Source organism: Aquila chrysaetos, chromosome 5, assembly GCF_900496995.4.
Source record: "Aquila chrysaetos chrysaetos chromosome 5, bAquChr1.4, whole genome shotgun sequence".
In the NCBI taxonomy this organism is placed as follows: Eukaryota; Metazoa; Chordata; class Aves; order Accipitriformes; family Accipitridae; genus Aquila; species Aquila chrysaetos.
This window is the reverse complement of record NC_044008.1, coordinates 24,700,527-24,716,359: the sequence shown is the minus strand read 5'-3', so window position 1 is coordinate 24,716,359 and position 15,833 is coordinate 24,700,527. Positions and strand designations below refer to the sequence as shown.

At 44.0% G+C, this 15,833-nt stretch overlaps 1 protein-coding gene and 1 long non-coding RNA gene across 3 annotated transcripts in view; one reads left to right on the top strand and one right to left on the bottom strand.

Moving 5' to 3' along the window:
• Positions 1–11,724, bottom strand: part of WASL (WASP like actin nucleation promoting factor) — a 53,526-nt gene extending 41,802 nt beyond the window's left edge. The window contains exon 1 of one of the 2 annotated variants that reach the window (XM_030016158.2): positions 11,261–11,724. In XM_030016158.2, the coding sequence (XP_029872018.1) occupies positions 11,261–11,380 (120 nt within the window). In that variant the 5' untranslated portion in view covers positions 11,381–11,724. The remainder of the gene's footprint in view (positions 1–11,260) is intronic. The other variant, XM_041123254.1, reaches the window with a different exon arrangement.
• A 279-nt stretch (positions 11,725–12,003) lies between these two features.
• On the top strand, positions 12,004–14,335 carry LOC115342187. Its single transcript, XR_003923667.2, has 2 exons — positions 12,004–12,258; positions 12,881–14,335. It is a non-coding gene; the product is annotated as an uncharacterized LOC115342187 (long non-coding RNA).
• The last annotated feature ends 1,498 nt before the right edge of the window (positions 14,336–15,833 follow it).

Below are 15,833 nucleotides of genomic sequence, written 5' to 3'. Positions count from 1 at the left end.
TGAAATTGGAGAAGAGGATCAGGAACCTTATGAGCTTGCATTCACAATATGTCAGATGCACTTGATAATTTGTCCACTGCAGTAGGTTGTTACATGCACAGGCACACTTTCATCTGCTGGAAACTTCTAGTCACCTACATTTTCTCAGGCTCCCAAAAGCAACTTCTAGGAGCAGAGAGACAAGACTGTATTTTGTTGTTGGGAGGAAAACCAGGTTTGACTCTGGCTTGATGTCAAAAAGGACAGTTACGAGAACAGCAGCATAGTTGACCCTTATTCTGTGATGTACATACTACTGACAACGCTACAACAGATAGCTCACTTCTGTCTCCCCATCCCCAGCACTACAGTTGCTTTTGTCTCCTGGTAGCTTTCACTGGTTGTGCAAGTATTAGTAACTATGACCAGGGGCACTTTCTGGATCTGATGGCAAGTGGTACAGCAGAATGTACATCTGCACAGAGGAACTCACTCTCTCCTCTCAACACAACACAAATTGGGTAACGATGGCCCTACCCATACTGTCTATTAGGAACTGTGTTTACACCATTCCATTCCCAAAACCATGCTCATTAATTTGGGCAAGTACTAGCTAGCATTACCCAAACCTGTGCCAAGAAGTGTGCCAACAAATTAAACACCATAGACAGTCACAGAACAGTGCCTGAGTTAATGCTACTGCCCTACTTAAGTTTGTTAGCATTAATATGTTAGCACAGCTGGCTGACAGACCAGAGGTGAGAGAAAGGACAAGATGCATCCTTCCGCCACTAAGCTTCAATATACCCTGGGTGGGTGTCTCGTATTTTGAGCCTGTCAGTTCTGGTTATCGGGGACAGAGAGGTATGGTCCAGACAGGTATGGCCAGTGTGAGGGATGGACCCCTTGGTTACACAGTTTGAAGCTTGGAGCAGCAGCAGGAACACTTGTTCAATAAGCAACCCTCATCTAAACGATATGAACAGAGGGCAGAGGAACAGACAGGATTTGTTGTTTACAGGCAGCAAAAGCCAGAGATGTTCAAAGAAACTGTTAAGGAAAAGTCTCAATGAAGAACTGAAGGACTGAAAGAGAGACCTTCTAAATGACATAAAAAGATGAAGTGAAAACCATGTCATGGAATAGGTAAGATCTACATCTCCTAGAGAAACATTTAGCACCGAATCTATCTCCATTCATCCTACCAAACAAAACCATAAAGCAACTAGGTGTGCTGCATCTTGTACACACTTGAACTAGGGCAAGGAAGGGCATGCTCTGTGCAGAGATATAGACACAGTAACAGTCTCTCAAGTATATAAATATTGGCACCTGACTATGATATGGATAAATCTCTCAAAGACAAAACTAAAATAAATTATTTTTATAAATAGATAAGTGGTTTGTTGAATCACTACCGAGTTCTAGAGATCAAGTCCAACCAGCATTTTCTGTTGCAATGACACTTTAAAACCTCATATAGTTTTGAATGTAAAGTTCCAGCTACACAAACTGAGAACAGTGCTTACAGTGCAGTACAACACTTAAAGAGGCCAACATTGTTTAAGAAAGGTCAAAATAACAATAACTATTGTATGGCTAAAAAATACTGGTTGATATAAAATTGCACAAAATTAAGCCCCAAACCTGTATTTTTTTGAAACTGTTAATTGCCAGGTTACTAAAAATAAAAAACGCTAAGAATTCTGCACACCCAGTTGTAAAATGAATTTCATACCTATGAAACTCTTAACTACAGACTAAAGGTAAATAAAGAAAAAATGGCCCTGCGTTTTATTCATTACAAACTACTGCTTCCTTCTTTGCAAACGCAAGGGGAAGCTTTTGCCTGTGGTATTGCACAGAACACATACCACTACAGGATGTTCATAGTTTCTTCCTCTTTTCAGTTAACCACAAAAATCAAGCACAGTTTTACAGAGAGGAGCCTATTTGGATGCCTTTGTGTATATTTAGTGTCATAAGCCAAGTGATGTTTCTATTTGCTTTGGCTGACTGAGGGGGAGTAAAGGAAAAAAATGTCTACTTACAAAGAATGACCACATCTTAGCTGTGCTCAGAGCGAGCTGTCACATGGTTAGAGGAGCAGGAAATAGCTTACAGTTCACTCAAAGCAGGACTAAGCAATTCTGTGGTTTCAAATCTGAGCCTGTAGAGTTGCTGAAGCTGTATCTTCCAGTATACAGTTTCTTAATATAGCAGCTTACAAACTGGAGAGTCTGGTCCTCCCTGGAGAAGCAGCAGTAGAGGGTGGAGCAGTGCAAGAAGCCTGGGGAATATCATACTCTGTTTTTTGCTTCCCCGTCTCTTATCCACCAAAAGTTCTCTTTTCTATAGCAACATTAACAATGATTTCAGACCAGTGAAGATGAAATAGGAGAGAAATGTTCAATGGCTGTATCTCAAGCTGAAGTGCACTCTATGTATGCAGCAGCAAGCAGCTGGCTGGCATAGAGACTGTCTCCTCTCCTCCTATCTTTCCTCGTGCAATGCTCTGCTGAGTTAGAAGAATACAAACCATGTCTATCCCAGCACTGGGTACTGGTAGGACTACATATCTGATGAGACACAAAGTTCATCAGCAAGAACAAAGCACTTCTGGAACTGAGAAGGGGGGGGGGGGGGGAGTGGAGGGAAGAATGGTCAGGAGGAGAGACACTTCTACGTGGAGATGTTTGTGCAGATTATGGATGCAGGGACTGAAGGGAAAAAGAAGATCCTGGAAGCACTTGAGGTACAAGGGGGAAAGAGGAAATAAGGAGAGGAAACCCTTTTGCTGGGACAGAAGGCCAGAAAACTTGTTAAAAAAAAAAAGAGCACGTGTGACAAGAAAGTGCAAGGAGACCCTGATGAAAGCTGAGACAGAAGATTCAGAGGACAGAGGTCACTGTGCAGGACTTTAAAGCAAATCAGCAGGATGGGGCTTACAAAAGAAATAGTGGTTAAATTGATTCCTAAAATATCATTACCAACTTTACAGTAATCTGCTGTATAAAAATCTTAAAGCTTTATTTTCTACATAGAAACAAAGATTCTTTTCAAGTCAATAAATTACTGCTTCTGTTATAAAATGTACTAAGAAGGTTGTAAAACACCTCTTTTCTTTATACCTAACCAAGAAAGATATTAATACAACAAATCAATACTAATTTCTTTTCTTATCCACAAATCACACACCAATAAATAAATCTCCGGGCTGTCACCCTGAGGAGGGAGAAAACATTTACAATTTAGTGCCAAATTCCCATATTCAAATATTCTTGTTCTTTAGCCTAGACAGCAAAACAAGTACTAGGCCTTGCTACTTAATACTCAAGAGAATGTTATTTAGGAACCCATATTTTAACCTTTCTTGTAAAAATAATCTCACCAAGTGCTGTCTAACTTTCGGAAAAACCATCATCAATAACGCCTGAAGTAAATGCATTTTTTAAAAATGTTTGCAAACTTAGAGTTACCTTTCCATAATTAAAAGTTCAAATAATTAAATACAGTTTTCTTAGCTTTTCAAAGAGGAGAAAGCCACATTTTCTTTCGTTAGGTCAGTGTTTCTTGAATTGCAGGCACAGTACCCTCACGTACAAAATATGCTTGGTGACCACAGGTATCTTCCCGTATAACTATACCACTCTGATCCTGCATAGTGGCTAATTAACTAAGGGAGGTAAAGGCAAAATAACACATTCACTTTAAAGGGAAATGAGATGAATGCAGGGAATTCTGAATTACACGAAGTTCTGAAGGGGAAAATGGTGTGTGAAACCATCTTACAGAAATGGAAACACGACCTTGATTAGCAAGCCTTAATGTGATCTTGCAGCTTTAAGCTAGACACACTGGAGAACTGGAAAATGCATTAACACTGTTTCTCAGAAAACTTCAAAGAAAAAAAGCTGCTTTAGAGTGAGGATTTTAAGGAAAGCCAAATAAACAGTACAGGGAAAACAGTCTCATCAAGGTGGGGATGCATGTATGAAAGCAAGTGCCTAAGGTGAGCTGCAATCTGCAAATCTGCCAGTATGTCGTGGAGCTCTGCAGCAACAGTTACCTTGCCAGCAATGATCTCCACTGAACATTAAGTCTACAGGAACTGAGTAATTCATTTAATGAACTTCTTCCAGAATCATATATTCTTAACACATGCATTCTAATTTGAGATGCCTAAAGTGTCATGCACTGCATAAACACGAACTGATGTCAGGAAAATTGTCTACCTTTAACTCACAGGTAGCTGAAAATACACTAGTGAATTTCAAGAATTAAGCAAGCAAGCAACTTTCTAAGAAAGTGTCCCTATGATTGTTTGCATTACATCTTCTTCTTCCATTTGGCCCTTCTAGTTCACTGCTCCTGTCACGTGGAGATCACAGCACCCTTCAGGATCTTCAAATTTAACTGCAACTGTCCCTGAAGGTAACTGCACACCTGCTGTGCCCATTTTATTGGTTATCCAGGCATAAACAACATGTCTTGAAGCCACAGAAGTTAGTGTGGCAGTGTACCCAAGCAAATACCTTGAGAAACAAAACTATCTTGTACAGCATCCGAGTCATGCCCCGGTAGAGTGGGCTGTTTAAAACCACCCATGAAGATATACTTCTAGTTCCACTAAAGCCACTTTGTATGATTTACTGTTACAGGTAAAACAAACTGGCCAATCAAAAAAATCCCTCTGTGCCCAAGTAACACATAATGCCAACCTTTCTTGAGGAAATTGTACTCTAACCTACCAATACGCAACTCTGTCTAGTGCCCATAACACATTTTTGTTTACTTCCTATATTTTATTATCAAGGTATTAGGTCATGAAACCATTAAGTCTCCTGCACTATACTAAGTTTTATTTCTGTACTACAAAGATTCCTCAAGAGACAAGCCTATGAAACACACTCACTGGAAGAGAGGACACGAGAAATCTTACCACATGGCTTTAAGTGAATAGCAAACTTTCTCTGACAAACTGAGCACTTAAAAGCTCACCAAACCCCATCTCTAGTGCAGACAGCTCTGCCTATAAAAGATCAATGAAAGAATCAAACCTTTTGTCATGTTGGTTAATGAACTACTGCAAAGTTCCTAGATGACACACACTCATCATATACAAACCACTTCAATGCTTCACCCATTCCAGCACTGAGCCAGGAGCTGCCAGTGGCAATTGCTGCTGTTGCTGGCACCTGCAGCCACCACCCACCAATGACAGCAGTAAATGAGTTCTTAATTCCAGTACTACTAGAGACACCAACAGTAGAGCAATAAGGGTCATAAGAAACTCTACAGAAAAGACATGGAAGTTTTTTCAGGCAAAAGTACCAGAACTCCTCTGAAAGAAGAGGCTGGATATCTAAAGTTAGAACATTCTCCATTATCACCTTTTTACCCTGAAATTGCATGGTATGTGATGGATCTTATACACTCTACTTGCTACAAATTGGGCTTATACTAAACCCTTGAGAGCCCCAGAAGAAATATTCACAGAGGAAACATTCCAGTGATAACAGGTTCAAATCAATATTTATGATCAGATAATAGAGAGAAATCACATCAATTGTCCATTTAAGGAAGAACAAAGTAGAGTCTTTCCATTTACATATTTGCATGAAACAGTAAACTCAATCTTTATCTTCTAACAAGAAACTACCTCCTTCTTAGCTTAGCTGTTCTAAACAAGTGGTATCTGGACATCTTGGTGGAAATCTTGTAGTCAAAACATGACTGTTCACCTGAATCCTACATTAAAACTTTGTGCTCTTCTAAATCCCTCCACCTGATTCTTAGCTGTGAAGACCTGGTAAGTTACAACACAACAGCTTGTGACTACAAATTGTTTTCATCCTGTTGCGTCTGTACACTATAGGATTCCAGAGCTCATTATCAAGAGCATGAGTGATATGCCTGGCCAGCTGATTAACCACAGAGATGCTAAGAGATATTTGACACTTGACTACCTCCAAAACAGATGAAAGATCCACAAAGTAGCTCAGAAGATAATGTAAGAGCACTGAAGCCTTAATAGATTGAGGTACTTGTTCCAGGACTACATAACTAGACAACCTTCTGTTTAGCAACACATAACACTTCGTAACACAGACATACAGTGACTGAAATTTGTAGCACAACTCACTTTGCGTGTCAAGACACAAATTTATGTGTCTAGCCCATGAGCTACAAGCATGGTCAGGAGAAATGTAACCACTACAGTCACTAAAGCAGAGACAGAAATTCAGCTGATAATTTTAAGTTTCTATCTTAAGGTAAGTTGAATAGCAGATTTAGGTAACAACCAGTGATGTCTACTGACAATGATGGGATTTTAACACCTAAATTACTGTCTCTTACTCCTGAACCGAATCCCACACTTCATCAATTGATGCTTTGTCTCAAATACATACAGCTACGAGATGCAATGCCTTGTAGAGTGTTCACATGGGGCGTCAAAACATCTCTCATCCACAGGTGAATAATCTGTTTACAGCATAGTTCACTACCTTAGCTTAATAGGAAGCCGTGAGGAAAACAAGCATGAGAAACACTTTTATGATAAATAACCCTACTGTAGATATATGCACGCAGTTTGAAGACGATGGCTAAGCCACTTGCTCTGAAGAGTCTGATCTGATCCATTCCTACGAAAATCAGTTTTGTAGGCACAGGTTTGGTTCAGAAGAAGTCAAAACCCAATGTAATTCCCTCTAGAAGGGAAGATCATTGCTGACAAGTTGTTTAGGGAAGTGACTCCAGTGGATACTAGCAAGGCATCTGAAGTTGTTACATGTCTTTTGATAGAACAGGACAGACCTCAAAAGAAGTCTAGGCATAATGCTCAATATTCTTCTGTTCCACAAGACCCTATCCTTTACACTTTGCCTTCGCCCTCTGCATCTCACTTAAAAACACATGCAAAGATGAGATAACCACCACTGAACTGATGACTCAGTTCTTCCTATCTGTTGAAGAGATAACTGCTTTTCAAACTAGAATCTTAACCTTTTTTGGATGTACAGCCTGCAGCATAAACTCAAACTGAAGAGTCCCAACACTTCTAAGCCACATGAAGTTGCCCATTACTCAGACCTGTAGGCCACCTTCAACTCTTAGTTCATGCTGTTTTCATATGCACAAGTAATCTTACAAGTCCTTTCTTGGTAATACCTTTAATTCTTATCAACTAAGAGCTGTAACTGCCACTCAGGTTTTTATTTTGTTTTATCTCAACTATTACTGTAATTTTTCCTTTGGCTCTGACATACAATCTTATTCTGGTCTCATGTACTTTAAAAGCAGCCAATACAGTTTTCTTAGTTCACTTTTCTTCTTGCATTCTTTACCAGTTTCTGTTTACCGTATCAACCATGGCAAGATCTTGCAAATAACAACCTATTCCGAGCCTTACTCATTACACGTTATCCAAGTGCTGAGTCCAACTTCTAAGCAGTACAAAATATCCATACTCCATTACCCACTTCTAATGTTATCAAGTACACACTTCTCATGTTTTATTTCCTAAGGCCTCCCACACATATAAAATTATTTCTACAGAATAAACTAGTTTTTCATCAGTGACATTACTGACCAATATTAATCGTGCAAATTAAAAAAGTACCTTATTTATTAAAAATTATTAATGGGACATCCAGCATTTGCTTTTCCTTAAAAAAATCATTCTTATTCCTTAGGCTAAAACTGAAGTGACTGATTTATAACCAAGCAGACTTAAGCAAAAACTTCCAAGTTTGGCATAACCACAAAAATATTTCATTAATATGCACAAAAGTAATCTCATTGCTCACCTTAGCATAAGTTTACATAGACTTTTATTTCTACATTATGATAAAAAATAGTTACTGAAAAATTTCTGCAGCTAGTAAATTTTACACCCAACCTAGATAACAAACGTCATGTACCTGAATGAAAATTAGTTACACTACATTGTTGCCTAAGCAACAATGAAAATCCTAAAGACCTACCACCTTACGTTGGATACCTACTGCAAGTAGTTCTACATTTGGATCATATTTCAACCAAACTAACTATAGCTGCAGCTTTGACTATAAGCCAGTGGCTTGGTTTTGAAAACCTGATCTGTCATGGACAAAGGTATATTAATTGCTTATAGATTCAGACAAGCATTTTACAGCTCAGCAAGCAGGGGAAAAAAAAAAAAAAAAAGGAGTAAAAGCATCAGAAACCTTCTGTATGTACATTTGCCTACTAATCAGTGAGATTCCCAAAGTATCAGTAGTAGTTCAGAAAATTATATCAGCCTCAGCAACATGCACACAGTGATGGGTCTTCACCACTTCCCCCCCCTCCCAGGTAATTTTTGTGTTTATCAGTCATCATTACTTCAGATGCCATTGAAATTATGTCAGTATCGGAGTTCATAGGTTGTGAGTACTCAATCAAAATTAAGCTACTTGATAAATTCCTTTGCTTTTCCACAGAACAAAAATTGAGTAGTTGAATCCTCAATGTTATTTCAAAGTAACTGCCTTGTCATCAGTCAAAAACACAGTCAAAGGAAAGATTGTTGAAATAAATCAGGTCCAGAGAGCCACATGCTTTCTTAACCAAGCCCCTCAGGACTGATACCAGCACTATGCCCTCCATAAGAGCACTATAAATTATTACTACAAAAAGAGTATCTAGGATCATAGCTTAATGTCTCAACTGTTCCTCTGGCATTAATTTCACTAGTGATCTAAACACAAGGTCAAGTCAAACATAACCTAAAATTATGTCAACGTGGCAGATGCACATCACATCCAGTAGCATATCCATGCCCCACACTGACAGAAACACCACCTGTGGCAGCCAGGTAGCACAGGCAATTCAGCTGATGGGAAAGCAAGCTCGTAGCATCCTACGAAACTCACAAGATTTTCCTTTCTTAAAAAGCAGCATTTACAGTCTGAAGTTTCACTAATTAATAATTCAAACACGGATATTAAGAGATCAAATATCACGTACATGACAGCAAAAAGGCATTTATCAGCGTAGCATGCCAACACTGAGTCAGGCTATAAGGTCAAGAGTATCAAGAGTACTATCGGGCTCTGACAGATAGACACTGTGGACTCAAGTTAGACAGCCGAGGCTGTTACCATCTCCAGGTGCCCATTCCACTTCTCTGATAGACACTGCCCTCCAAGGGACAGAGATGTTCAATCTGTTCATAAATTAAGTTTCTGAATTGTCACCATTGTTGGCTCACGCCACACACAGTAAGCCAAAAAAGCCTGGTTAAATACCTCTAGAGCTTCAACACCCAAGTACTCAAGATTGAGCAGAGACCCTCAATTACAGTAAGATGAGCCTTTGCTTAACCTAGAGAGCATATAGGGCTGGGGGAAAAGGGAAAGAAAATGGCCCACAATTAGAAGAACCTCAATGGGAAAGTCACCCAAGATTCAGTGTAAATCACAAGAATGTGTGGTTTCAAGAAAAACACAAAGCAAGTCACATCTATGAAGCTACCAACCTGTCACAAATTGCATGACACCCCGATACCGTGAAGATATTTACCTCCAAAGTCTGCTTTCAACACGCTATTTATGCAGAAAAGTTGAGAACTTGAGGAGGTGAGTGTTACATCTGACCGTAACAAAAACGAAAAGCGCGTTCACTTGACAAGAAAATCCAAGTTGTAGAAAAACCAACTGAAAATCAACTTACACACACATATTCATGCACTGTTTTTTAAACTTAGAGATAAGTTTCTTGATTTTTTTGCAAAGGAGTTAAACATATGAAATGTGCGCCTGAAAGTAGTTCAGTTAATTGAAGGTGTTTTTAACAAATCTATTGCTTTTGAAAAGGCATGCTTTACGGTCACACCTTCTGACCCATTTAACTTAGTCACTGTGACAGCATCTTATTTAACCCACCCCAGTGTAAATATCACCTGCTTCCTGTTCAGGTACTGCATCTTATGCTTTTCTTGCAACAGCAAGTTTGATCAACAATACCATTTCAAAGTCCAAAGAGTTATGTGGACCCATTATGACTGCACGGATATCCTGCTTTAAATCACAGTATTAAGTTCATGAAATACTCTTCATAGCCTTACAGCAAGATGCACAGCGCCTAACATTAGTAAGCTAGGCACTGGACACAAAGCATCAGAAGATAGCTAGGTGACATAATTTTCAGTGGCTTCCAAATGGTAATCATTTTTTAAAAAGAAGTATTTTTCTTTTTTTTTTTCCCCAAAAATATGATTTTTCAAAAAGTCGCTTCTTTTCTAAAGGAAATGGTTAACCTTTGAAGCCTTCAAGTAGTTCTTTAATACAGATAAGTACAGTTTTAATACAGTTTTATATTAACATGCAAAAAGGTGTTCTGGAAACAAAGAACTTACTGATATATTTGCAACGCATTTACTACAGCTTCTTTCAACCACTACGTTGCCTTATAGATAGACAGATATAAACAGGAAAAGATGTGGTACTTCTGTCGCATTTGAACACATGAACCTGTTGTTTAAGCTAGGAAAAAGTACAGACTAAATCCAAGGCAGGCCTAGAACCGATAGGAGCCTTCCCACAACTTCGTCAACACTGCTTTGTTGTACCGCAGGTGCACCTGGGGCTCGCCCCAGCCTCGTCGAGCAACTGAACTTTTGCCACCGAGTCCCGCGGCTGCTCCCTTGCTGGCCAGCTGCCCCTGCAGAGCACGGGTCAGCTGCGGGGCAGGGGTGAGCCCCGCCGGCCGCCCCCGGCAACTCGGTGCCGAAGGACAGGGTACGGCGGACGGACGGAGCCCATACCGGCTCTCGAGGCGGTCTCGGAGCCGCCCCGGCGCGCTCGGCTCCAGCCGGAGCCGGCCCGGCGGAGGGGGCGAGGCCGGGCCCGGCGCAGGGAGCCCCGCCGGGCCGGGCCGGGCCGGGCCGGCCGAGGGGCTCCGCCACCCGCTTTGCGGGCCGCGGCCGTCGCCATTCACTGCCCCCGGCACCCCCCGCTCCGCTCCCACCGCCCGGGGTGCTGCGGGCGAGGCGGGCAGGGAGCGAGGCCGGCAGGGAGCGAGGCCTGCGGGGGCCGCCCCCCTCCCGGGCGCCGGGACGGGGCAGCGGAGCGGGCCGGGCCGAGCCGGCTGAAACTTCCGCAGCCCTCAACTTCCCGGCGCCCCGGCCGGCCTGTCCTCACACGCCCCCTGCCCGCCCCGGCCCTCCGCGACCGGGCTGGCGACGGGCTCGGGGTCCCCGGCCCGGGAGCGCCGCGGGCCGCCCCCTCCCTCCCCGCCGCCGCGGGCCGGGACTCACCACGCATTTCTTGCCGAGGAAGCTGAAGAGGCTCTCGTTCTCCTGCGGGGTGAGCAGCAGGGAGCCCACATTGGTGACCCGCCGCGGCTGCGGGGGCTGCTGCTGCGGGTTGCCGCTCATGGCCGGGGCCGGCCCGGCGCTACCCTCGCCGCCCTGCGACCGTTGGCGCCCGCGGCCCCCTCCTCCTCCTCCGCTGCCGCCGCGGCCTCACAGCAGCCGCATCGCGGAGCCTCCCTCTCGGGGCCGGGGAAGGAGGGAGGTGGAGAGAGGCGGCGGGCCCTCGGCCAGCTGCCGGCGGAGGGGAGCAGCCGCGCCGGTGCCGCTCCGCGCCGGCGACCGATCACGCCCGCCCCTCCGAGAGGCGCTAAACTTCCAACTCCGGCCCGGCTCCGGCGGCCGCACGATCCAACATGGCAGCGGGGGCGGGCGAGACCACAGCGCGCGGCAGCCAGGGGGGAGGCCGGCGAGCGCGCTGCCGCCGCGACCATGCGCCGTGCGGGGAGGGGGGCGCGCCGCCTTCCGCTCCCGCCGCGCCGCGGCAACCCGCTGGCCAGCGCCGCCGCCCGCGCCCGCCCCCTCAATACCTGCCAGGCCGGCCTGGCCGCTGCTGGGCGGAGGCGGAAGAAAAAGAGGAAGAAGAAGAGGAAGGAGCGGTCGCCGCCGTCCCCGCCGCCGCGTAGCCCAGGATGGGGCCCGGCGCGATGCGGCCGCACGGCGGGGCCCGGCGCGGCCCTGTCCCGGGGGCCGGGGGAGCTGCCGGGGCAGGGCGTGAGGGGGAGCGCGGGCGAGGGGCCGTGGAGCCGTGCCGGCCCGGGCGGGTCGGCGGGAGAGGTCGCCCGGGGCGCGGAGAGGTCCCGAAATCCGTGAAGGGGAACCGTCGGCTGAAGGGAGGCTCGCCCCCGAGCAAGTGCGCGGGGTGGCCGGGCCTCACGCCGGTGGGACGGGGAACGAGGGTGTGTTGGAAACCCTGAAATTTTCAGTGAAGCCTGACTTAATCGGTAACTCGAAAATCTTCCTCACCTTCCGTGCCAGACACGAAAATGTTTCTCCGTGGTGTGCCGTACAAGCGGCCGGGTCGGTTGTGTTGCCGCCCGCCGCGTTGCGTGGGGCGGGTGGTTCACGCAGCGCTGGCCGTGCGGGGGGACGATGGCCCGGCTGTGCGCAGGGAGGCAGGAGCGGGTGTCCGCCATCACCCTGCCTGACGCAGGCTGCCACACTTTGAGGTGAAATACCGAAAAATGGTAGTGGGTGCTTCAGGCTCTTGGGGGTCAGCTGCTGAGGAGAAAGCATGTATGCGATCAGCAGCCTTTGTCAGCTAGATTTCTCTTCCCCCTGCTTCTCTCCGTGTGACGGCAGTGGGATGGAGGTTGAAGACCTTCCAAAGCCTGAAGACCCAGAGCACGGCTTGCCTTATGCCAAGCCTGGCTTTCAGCTGCACGAAAGACGTGCTCGTGCTTCTCGTGTGCAAAGGTGAAAACCAGATGTCAAAGTGAGCATCTTGCTAGTTTTCTCAGCGTTTTTAGGTGAAGAATGTATTGGCTTCACATCTTCTGATAAATTCATTGTCCATCTGGAAGGTGCTAAAGCAATCCCCCTGTGGTGATTTACTTTGTGTTGTAGGAAAGAACTGAAGAAGCACAGGTGGAAAGGAACTAGAGAAGCACAGGAGGAAAACCTGTGAACACAAATCTTTGTACGAAGCTGCACTGACTTCTCTTCACATCTTCCAAAAGATCAGGCGGGAACAGATGGCAACCCCTTCTGCTCTGCTTATAGGCCCTTTTCCCTGTACTTAAGAGCCTGTAACTGTGTCCAAAAGTGTAAGGGAGAATATCGTGGAAAATCCTGAGCTTCCAGCAGAAAAAGAATTTAAAATACATGCATATGCAGGACTCCTCAATCTATAGATCTCGCAGAAGTGGCTAGGCCTTTGCTTCCAAAGTAGTTTTCAGCAATCCTGGGTTCTTCAGCTTTCATTCCTTTCTTGTGTAAGTATGTGCATATTTTAGTGGAAGGGGAAATATTTTAGCTAAAGAATATTGGCAGCATTTCGCTCGTTGAAAATGTATGTAAAAAGATAAAACACATGGAAGCACTTTACAAGACACTTGGTATTTTGGTGGTTTTTTTTTTTTTTTAATTTAATAAAACAAGCAATTGTTTTATAGCCAAAGCCATTTCAAGGAAATTTACATACCTCTGTTGGTGGTCACAGTGTAAATAGCTAAAAATATAGTATACCTTGGATGGGTACATGCTGGTACTGTCCTCCCCTCTCTGACCGCTAAGGTTCCTTGATTTTTTTTCTCCTTTCTGTTATCTTTTGCTGTTTGTTCCTTATTGTGTAGATCTTGCCATTCAAAGAGGGTTCTGGGTGTTAGGGGTGATACATTTTTCTTCATACTGTTCTTCAACCAGCTGGCTGGTAGCTCTTCGTGAGGGCCCTTTAACCTTCAGGCTCTATTGTTAGGATTTTGTTTGCTTTTTTTAATAGGGGTAGGCAGGAAAAGGAAGAAAAAAGGACTATTTTCAGACCCTGTGTTTCATTAATTATGCAAAAGCTGTTTCTGGTTTTGTTTCATGGCAAAGCATCGAGTCCTGAAGGGAAATGGAGATACCGGTATGTGGTCCAAGGGACCCACTGAAAAATAGATTTTTGCCTTTGATATTTACATTTGCAGTAATGTCAGCAAAGAGCTGTTATTCCTGCATAAAACATCCAATTTCAAGCAAAGTTCTCTTGAGCAAAGCCACCAGCTAGAATTACCTGTCTATATTTTGAAGAAATTGCAGTGTTATTTCTGACCTCTCTTAGGGAAATTGCTGTCATTGTTTATCTGAGGCTTTCCTCTGAATTTCTCACCGTAGTCTTTAGGGTTCAAGCTGTGTTACCCACTGCTGACGTCTGTAACTTCTATGGGAAGCTGCTGTATTTTTCCATTTCGGGGTACCAGTTCATAGCACCAAGGTACTGAAATACATTGGAAGTGACATAACGTGTATCGATATAAGCAAGTGTAATGATTTTAAAGATTTATATTATACTTATTTAATAAACAGTTTTTATTATCCTTGTCAGATTTATCTTTGACAGAAAATATGTATCTCTGAATTTTGTCTTTAAATGTGGACCTCTACAGTAATTTTGCATACTTCGAGTTTCAGAGTTTAAATATTCACACTATTTCAGAAATAACATTCTGCAATTGAGAATGGAGTAAAAAGGTGAGGAAAACTTTCTACTAAGTTCATTTTTCTAGCACTACAAATCATATTTTGAAGGTTTTAACAAAGTCTGAATTACCTAAATGCAAGAAGAAGTTAGTTCTCATGGATTTTTTTTTTTTTCTTCAGTAGCGTCACTGTATTTCCCAAATCTTGATTTTGTCCCAGTGCTGAATTTAGGTCACACAGTTTGGTTTTCTTACTCTCCTTAAGATGAAGAGACAGTCGATTACACCAAAGAACAAGCAGGCTTAAAGGAGAATGCAGCTCTCCATAGAAAAAAATTTCCTACCCTCTCTCTTCCATCTTGTGTTATTCTCAGGGACAAGTGGAGCAGCCTGGGACAAGTGCAAACCTCGCTGCAGTGACCACATAAGCGTGGCTGGGGGAGATCAGGAATGAGAGCATATGATTACTGTCACCGCACGGGAGGGGTATGTCAACAGGGCAGCCCAGGAATGAACAAAAGAGAGGAAGGGCTTGTTTCCCTCAACACCCTTTTTGGTTGGGCCTGTAGAAAACACCAGTCCACTTACTGCAAAACCGCTTGTGGTAAGTGGAAAAAGGAACTGTCTTTGTGGTTGGAAGTGGGTTTCGGGCTGTGAAGACAAAAGTTCTCTTTTTTAAGTAAACCATGTTGTTTTTCTTGACAGAGACCTAATCAAAGAGGACTGGGTTTGCATCATTACGGAATCGATGGCAAATAATGTGTTAGTTAAATGACAAGAGGTTCATTCACTTCTGCTTTGTGCACTGAACCTTTAAACGTTTAGGAATCCCAGCCCGCTCTGGAGGTAACTGAATCATCTATTAAGTTACGGCTCATTTCAGATTCAGTCACTGCATTTCCTTTCTCAGAGATTTTATGTTACCTGTTTCAGGCGGGTCATAGTCTGGAAGAAAGAGGATCTGGAGTCTATGGTGGCTTTTTTCTCTATATTGAATTCACATCCTGTAGATTTCAATTACAGAAGGACATGAATTAGCAACAGAAGTTGCAAAAGTTGACAATTAAGTTTTATTTTAATTAGGAAAGCCTCTGCTGATTCCATATGGATGTGGAAGTGTAGTGTCAGTAGGAAGAATCCTCTCCTTTTGTGGGCCGGCCACGCAGCAGAGCGTCCTCGCTGCAAGAGTGAGCAGGCTGGAGCCTGAGAACCAATTCCGTGGGACAATAAGTTCTTTCATTTCTCACACGAATGCCGTCTTGGGTGCCAGCTAGAACTTTTTCTCTCCCTGTAGTGCCTGTTATGCATGTCTTTCTGTTTGCTGTATCTTTTCTAGCCCTCATTTTCGACCTCGGACTGTTTACTTGAAGGACAGTAATTTGTGCCCTTCCACTTCCCTC